Source organism: Limulus polyphemus, unplaced genomic scaffold (genome assembly GCF_000517525.1).
Source record: "Limulus polyphemus unplaced genomic scaffold, Limulus_polyphemus-2.1.2 Scaffold7808, whole genome shotgun sequence".
Classification (NCBI taxonomy): domain Eukaryota; kingdom Metazoa; phylum Arthropoda; class Merostomata; order Xiphosura; family Limulidae; genus Limulus; species Limulus polyphemus.
Window position 1 is genome coordinate 1 of NW_013673418.1, and position 8361 is coordinate 8361.

Sequence of the window (8361 nt, forward strand, 5' to 3'; positions counted from 1 at the left end):
GCCAAAGTACATGATAATTCTAGAAACGTTGCGTCACAGTAGTCATGTGACTCGATGACGCAACAATATTTTAACAATTAAAAGAACTCTCTAGCTTGCACTAAAATATTAAACTCTCATAATAAGCTTATGACATATTCCTATTGTTATAGGCGTACATTAGTTTTATAATTTTTTGTTTATTTCTGAATGTAGGCCTACCAATGAAGATAGCCCGTATAGCAAAGGATATTGAAGAAATAAATTAATTCATTATCATTATACTGTTATATGATTTTAATTAATAAATACTTTTGTTGTTAAAATTATATTACAGTCTTATTGCGTTGTAATGTCATAACCATTATATTTTAAGAAATATGCTCCCCATTCGCTCAGCGGTAAGTCTGAGAACTCATTATGCCAAAAGTCAGTTTCGATATCTGTATTTGACAGAATACAGATAACTCATTGTATTTAACAACAAACAATTTGCCTAGCATTTGTCGGCAGCGCTGTACAATACATAAGGCACCGCCTACAAGTACCAGAGAATTATCAAATCGGTAGTGTTACAAACTTACAGCATAAAGTTGTAATGTACTATCAAACTTGTTATCCAGTAAGGAATCATATGTCACGAACTTAAAATAATGTTTCTCAGTTTCTTAACTTTTATCACATACAGAATCTAAAAGTGGGCATCCTTCTGAAATTATTTATCTAATCACAACAATAACAACAAATATTAAATCAACAAGACCTTGGCTATTAAACATGGTATTTCTAGTTGTTTTTCTAAAACAAAAGAAAACATTATAAGTTTAGCTATTTATTTTTAACGACAAAATGTAATGTTTATGATTTGTTTTCGTTAAAGCTAATTTATATATATATATATATATAATATTAACCAAGTGTTGGTTATAACTGTTACAACTAGCGTCATTCCTAAAATGGCGTCATCCATAAAATCTAGTAACAGGAAGGGGAAAACAGATGAAGTAATACAGCAAGAAGATATTATCCAAGCCGTTGTCATTGCGGATAGTTTCAATAAGAGATTTGCTCCATTAACAGTTTGTAAGCCAAAGGTAGGTATGTAATAATACTTGAAAAATGATACAAGATATTATAAAAAATTATTTCTCAAGAACCTAACACTAACAGTAGTACTAGCACAGTAGCAGACAGCGTTTAGCCTAGTACTAGTAGTACAAGATATCACTGCAGTGTTTTCCAAACTTTAATTAAATAGCGGTGCCTCTCTAACCCAGGGAAGTTCCGTCGCTCCACCCCTTCACATTAAAATAATTTTCGCAAGTGATAACAGCAAAATAAACATTTTCTTTACCTGTTTTCAATAATTTTTTCAAAATATAAAAAATTTGTAAGGAGTGAGTAAATGCGAGAGCAAAAAAAAACCATTGAAAGCAAAGTGTAAAGCTTCTTCTTCCATCGTTATTTTTGAATGAAGAACATTTCCCGATAACTAAGTGTTCTTGTTTTCAGTGTTGAGTATTGATCCGACCTAATCTATCCTCACTTAAACGTTAACCTGTCTATTCTTGTCCACACCTTAATAGTTATTGCAAGCATTAACTTATCTGTTTTTGCCTCACTACTAAGTATTAATGTATATTTTCTTTATTGTTAAGTATTAACCTGTATGTTATTGTTCTCATTGTTGATATTAACCTGTCTGTTATTGTTCTCATTGTTGATATTAACCTGTCTGTTATTGTTCTCATTGTTGATATTAACCTGTCTGTTATTGTTCTCATTGTTAATATTAACATGTTTGTTATTGTTTTCATTGTTGATATTAACATGTTTGTTATTGTTTTCATTGTTGATATTAACATGTCTGTTCTTGCACTCATTGTGGATATTAAATTGTCTGTTGTTGCTCTCATTGTTGAATTAATCTGTTATTATTCTCATTTTTGAATTAACATGTTTGTTATTATTCTCATTGTTGATATTAATCTGTTTGTTATTCTCATTGTTGATATTAATCTGTTTGTTATTATTCTCATTGTTGATATTAATCTGTTTGTTATTATTCTCATTGTTGATATTAATCTGTTTGTTATTATTCTCATTGTTGATATTAATCTGTTTGTTATTATTCTCATTGTTGATATTAATCTGTTTGTTATTATTCTCATTGTTGATATTAACATGTTTGTTATTGGTCTCATTGTTGATATTAACATGTTTGTTATTGTTCCCATTGTTGATATTAACATGTTTGTTATTGTTCCCATTGTTGATATTAACATGTTTGTTATTGTTCCCATTGTTAAAAATTAACCTATTACTGTCCTCATTGCTGAGTATTAACCTGGCTGTTATTGTTCTCATTGTTGATATTAACCTGTATGTTATTATTCTCATTGTTGAATTAACATGTTTGTTATTGTTCTCATTGTTGATATTAACATGTTTGTTATTGTTCCCATTGTTAAAAATTAACCTATTACTGTCCTCATTGCTGAGTATTAACTTGTCCTTTTCCTCACTGTTGAGTATAAACTCGACTGTTATTGTCCTTATTTTTGTGTTTTAACCTATCTGTTATTATCCTCGTTGTTGTCTGTTTTTGTCCTGTTTGTTTAGTATTATTAATTTTATCTATTCTTTTTGTCATTGCTGAATATTTTGTTTTTGTCCTTATTATGAATACTAATCTTTATGTTTTTACTTAGTGTACTAATATTTCTCCAGTAACTGCTATAAACTTTCAGAATTGAGCTGAATATGATCATTTTGATTTTTAATTGCACACCATAATAATCAATGAACATATTTAAAATGAATAATTATTGTATATACTGTGGTGATATAGTATCTTGAAACAGCAACAAAGTTATTGTAACTTTTGATGTTTATTGTATTGTGAAAAACTCTCCTGTTTTTTATGTTGATAGCAAAGTATTACAATAACTGTATTCAAAGTAATGTATCCTCTGTTTTAAGCAAATTTTTATGATATGGTTTAATAGTGATACTTTGTTGAAGTTAATATTAATAATTCTCTAATTACTAACACTGAAAAATTCCTTTCTTTATCATGCAGGTTTTGCTACCTTTGGTTAATCGTCCTTTGTTGGACTACACGTTGGAATTCTTGAGTATAAATGGTATTCAGGAAACCTTTATATTTTGCTGTAGCCATGCCCAGCAAATCAAAGATTATATTTCGTAAGCTTTTTTTTTTCACTACAAACCAATTTGTATTTCATTTTATTAGATTTAAGCAATGAGATTTCAATTTGTAGTTAACTTTTTGTACAGAAGGCTTTTAGGAGTTTTCTGAAAGTTATATTAAAAGCATGTACAGCTGCTCTCTCATCCATAAACAGAACTTATTTGTAGCTCCCTCATCCATAAACACAATTTATTTCAATGGTTCCCACATAAAAAAAAACAGAATTTATTTACAATGGTTTGCTCATCCATAACCAGAATTTATTTATAGTGGTTCCCTCATCCAATAAACCAGACTTTATTTATAGTGGTTCCTTCATTCAACAAACCAGACTTTATTTATAGTGGTTCCTTCATTCAACAAACCAGACTTTATTTATAGTGGTTCCTTCATCCAAAAAACCAGAATTTATTTATGATGTTTCCCTCATCCATAACCAGAATTTATTTATAATGTTTCCCTCATCCAACAAACCAGACTTTATTTATAATGTTTCCCTCATCCAACAAACCAGACTTTATTTATAATGTTTCCCTCATCCAACAAACCATTTTCAGTCATTATGCCTACTTTTGTTACATATTGTGTATCAAATAGTTACTTTTCGATGTAATGGTTTAAACTCAAAAAGGATAGATGGACAAATTAACCCTATCTCTTCGGGTCTTCCTATGGTCACAGGTCAAATGCCATGTCATCACGTTTGTAGACTCGCATTCAAAATTTTATTGAACTACTATTTTATGAATGTATATCAATAAGTTTGGTATCAAACTGTAAATTATAATTCAAATTTTAGTATGATCCTTTAGTTAATTTCTTAATTTAAATGTAAATATTAAGAAAGAAATCCTAAATATTGATTTATGTGTGTCACGTGGTATGTTGAATGCAGCATTGGTTCAAGTTAGATGTTTGTGATGTCCAAATACAAAGTCTATAGTTCCTTACAAATTAGGAACTCAAATTACTGATATTGACAAGCTAGAATATAAAATAAGAACCTCCTATCTTTTCTATTTGATGAGATATTGCTCATGTACTGAATCAAACACAGTGGCCCTGTCCACCTCTTTTGGAAACACTCCCTTATGTACAAGTACTTCTGTCTCAGACATGTGAATAATCAATCGAAAGCTCAGAATGGCCCCTAGTTGCTTTCTCAGCTATTTTGAAGTATTATGACATCAACTCATGCTCTCTAACCAAGATTTTAAGATGGTAACTTGAGCCTTTAGTCTGCTTGAAATTTTGTATTTTTATAGACTCAAATACAGCTTAGTTACTAGTGGAATTCTATGGTATTGATATAGTAATTTATGATTTTTTGGTTATTTCAAATGTATATATAAAACCTAAAATAATGTATTATAACTGAAATGTGACTGTATTTTACAAAATACTAGTCCACTAAAACACAGCCAAGACAGGTCACTTGGTAAAGGCCAGTTTTATAATTTTGGATACGCTAACATGAGTGCATGTGTGCGTGTCATTGCAATATTGTTAGCCGGGCAAAGCTGAAAGATCAATAAAATAAATGTATAAAGTTATGAAATTTAAGCTATTTAGATGAAACACTTTTGTTTTCCTGTTATAATTTGTAGCCATTCTTGAATGAAGGAAACATAATTTATATTTTTCCTAATTTTTTAGTGAGGTTACGAAGTCGGTCAAATCAAACCAACTCATACAGAGATACAGTAATGAAAATAACAAAATATAGTTTTTTTCTAAAAAACAAATTTGATAATTATCTGGAGATTATAAAGATTTTCCATGTGAAATTTGAAAATCTTCTAATGCATAAAAGTATTTTTAATCTTAAAATCAAAATTACTTTACATGTTGGATTATCAACATTCTGAAAGAAAAGAACTTATGAGAAAATCTTTATTTAAAAAATCTTAATACTTAGTTTAAAAACCTGATATTTTGTGTACAAAAGTCTTGTAATGTTTACCAATAACCTGCAAAATTTTGTAAAGGTATGCATATATTATCAGACATCATAGTATAATAACTCTCAAGTATACTTTTGTGTTTATGAGCTGAGTGGATTCCACCCAGCCCATAATGGAAGGGTTAAGAGGAGTGTGAAAATAATACATCTGCAGTTTCATAATTTTTATCATAAATTTTAGGCTTACTTGCTTCTAATGCTTTTTTTATAAAGGGAAGTAAGTAGATGACTGTTTTCTTGTTTAAAGTTACCAAACACTATACATGTATATCTATCAGAACTGGAAATGAAGATGCTCAGACACAAATACCATAATAGGTTGTAATGAACTGAGTATTTTAGAAGAGACAACCACTGTTTCTTATATGTGTTCATTTTCCTGATTCGTTATTGTAGAAAAGGACATGAATTTGGTGTTTTCTTTTTTTATGCTTTAAGTCACTTGTTGTTTATATTAGCGGTATTTATATTAATCATATAAATACCAACAATTCAAACTTATTAGTCCCAAAGAGTGTTCCTTGTCTTCAAATGCTGATAATACTTGTGCATTTTTTGTAAATGTTTACTCATTCTTGATTACAGGAAATCCAGTTGGTCCAATCCAGACTCCCATATGTCTGTCACTACGATCGTTTCAGAAAGTTTTCTTTCTATGGGAGATGTACTACGAGAACTGGATAGCAAAGCCCTCATAAGATCTGATTTTATCTTGCTTAGTGGTGACACTGTATCTCAGATTCCAGTGAGGGACATCCTGCTAAAGCACAAGTATGTCTCCACAAAATTTCTGAGCCTTTATCTCTGTTTAAAAAATTATTTTCATAATGGACAGACTATTTCTTAATTATTTAGCTTAGTTTTAGCATTTAATTCTACTTTCTTCCAATCATACATCCAATTCCAAAAGCATTTCATTTTGCTTCTATTGCTGCAAGTATATTTAATATGGTAAGTATTATATACTATCTTTTTTGTTCGTTTTTGAGTCTTTTAACAGTCTTAAATATTGTCCAAGTTTTCTAAATAGTTTTGCTATTTATTCAGAAATACTGGGGAAGTAAAGTATACTAATAAACTACTTATTAAAAGTTTTTTAGGGGGTGGTAGTGGGGGGTTAAAATATCTCATTTGCAAAATTTTTGATTAATTTTGTTTTAAAGTTGTATCAATGCCAATTGGTCCAAAACCTCTATTAACGGTCACTGAATTTTAGATAAAACTTCTAAATATTTGAAATCACCCATCTCATAACTAATGTTAAGGGTCTGCCAAGCATCCATTGTGGTGGCATTCTGACTTCAAAATAATTTTGATATACACTACACTTTAAACTAGTCTTCTCAGTTCTAACCAAAAAGGTAATTTATCTTCATTAATTCCAAAAAAATTTATTTCCTTCCTTATTCACATTTATATACTTCTGAGCTACCATTACGTGTGTTTACCATGTTACCATAGAACATGGGTTTTAAAATATGTTAAAACATCCACAAAAATATCAATTAAAACAGATCATAAAGTAGATCCTGTCACTAAACCATCAATTTTGTGATAAACTAATTCTTTATTAGAAGCTGATGTGAGTTTTTCACTATCACATAATTCTCTTAATAATACATCCAAAGTTTTACCAATGGGCTCATTTGTAAATGATAAAACAACAGCTAAAGACACAAGCAGGTCATTATTTTCCACAAGACTCTCCTCACAGGTAACAGAGTTTTAACTTTATATTTATGGGTATTTAAATGAGTCAGTTGCTTCACTAATAAAGAAACTGAAAGATGCTTGGGTGAGACTTGACTACTCACAGTAGGTCTATACGAAACATTAGTTTCCTGAACTTTTAGTAATGCATTATTTCTAGATTCATAACATTTCCTAGGAATACAATATCAGTTAAAATTTAGCATTTTTAAGAGGAATTTTGACTTTATTTAAAATAATATCAGAAAAATCTTTTTTTCAGTTCTTTAGAGATTTTGTCTTTTAGTTAATCAGTAATACCGTCTTTGCAATATATTGTATCAATCAGTGCAATCTAATTGCCTTTGTTATTATTTCAAACTCTTCTTAAAAATGTAATTTTTTTCTGGTTTTGAAGCTTGTTAAACCTGTGCATAGCAAGTTTACTAAACTTTTAGAACTAACCTTGTGACAAGCATCTGAATAAGATTAAATAAACTTTGCTGATAAATTTGAATAAACTTCCTAGTAAGCCTAAAAACATGTCTGGTAATTTAGCTTATTTAAATTGCCTAATATACAAAAATACCCTATAATAAATAAGGTTGCTTATTAAGGTAAAATAAAGTATTCCTAATAAGCTCATTTATTAATAGTTAGTAAGCACAATGATTGGCTGGAAAATTATTGTTCAAGTATTTTCTGTTCAATATTCATACATCACATAACATCAGTAAATTGAATTTGTTTATCCTATACAATGTTTATTAAAATCAGTAAATTCAAACTAATATTAATAAAAAAAATAGTATTGGAAAATGTAAATTTTTGGCTGAACCATTTCCAGAAAACAGCAACAAAAAGACAAGGGTATGGTGATGACCTTGGTTTTCAAGAAAGCCCTGCCAAAACACAAGACTAGATGTTTGGAAGATGAGTGTGTAGTAGCAGTAGAACCAGAAACTGAGAGGATACTACATTATCAGAAAGTTGGACATAAAAAAAAGATTGAATTTCCACTGGTAAATTATAGATAATGGAACTCATTAAATTATGTTGTTGTTTTTTCTATTTATAAATGTGACCAACTTAAACATCGGAGAGTGTGTGAAAAAACATACGGTTTGGAAATATAGATTTTAGATAGACATTTCATGTATTATTCTTTTAGTTATTGAAAGACTGTATTAGCACACTGTAACAATACTATCTTTATTAAGAGACATGCAGCATATTCTTTTTAGAGCCCCCTAACAACTTATCTAACTTTCTTTGAAAAAGTAATTTTCAAACATTTTGCAAAGACAGGATCTACCATGTTTGAAAATAAGAATGTATATAGAACACAGGGGTCAGATAAAATAAGAATATATATATAGAGCATACAGAGGTTAGACAAATTAGGAACATATATAGCATACATGGGTCAGACAAAATAAGAATATATATATAGAGCATACAGAGGTTAGACAAATTAGGAACATATATAGCATACATGGGTCAGACAAAATAAGAA

At 29.4% G+C, this 8361-nt stretch overlaps 1 protein-coding gene across 1 annotated transcript in view; it reads left to right on the plus strand.

Moving 5' to 3' along the window:
- Positions 1-926: 926 nt before the first annotated feature.
- The window catches only part of LOC106474881 (translation initiation factor eIF-2B subunit epsilon-like), a 29229-nt gene continuing 21794 nt past the window's right edge, over positions 927-8361 (plus strand). Inside the window, exons 1-4 of the mRNA XM_013935578.2 lie at positions 927-1073; positions 3062-3186; positions 5742-5927; positions 7693-7867. Of these exons, the coding sequence (XP_013791032.1) occupies positions 936-1073; positions 3062-3186; positions 5742-5927; positions 7693-7867 (624 nt within the window). The 5' untranslated portion in view covers positions 927-935. The remainder of the gene's footprint in view (positions 1074-3061; positions 3187-5741; positions 5928-7692; positions 7868-8361) is intronic.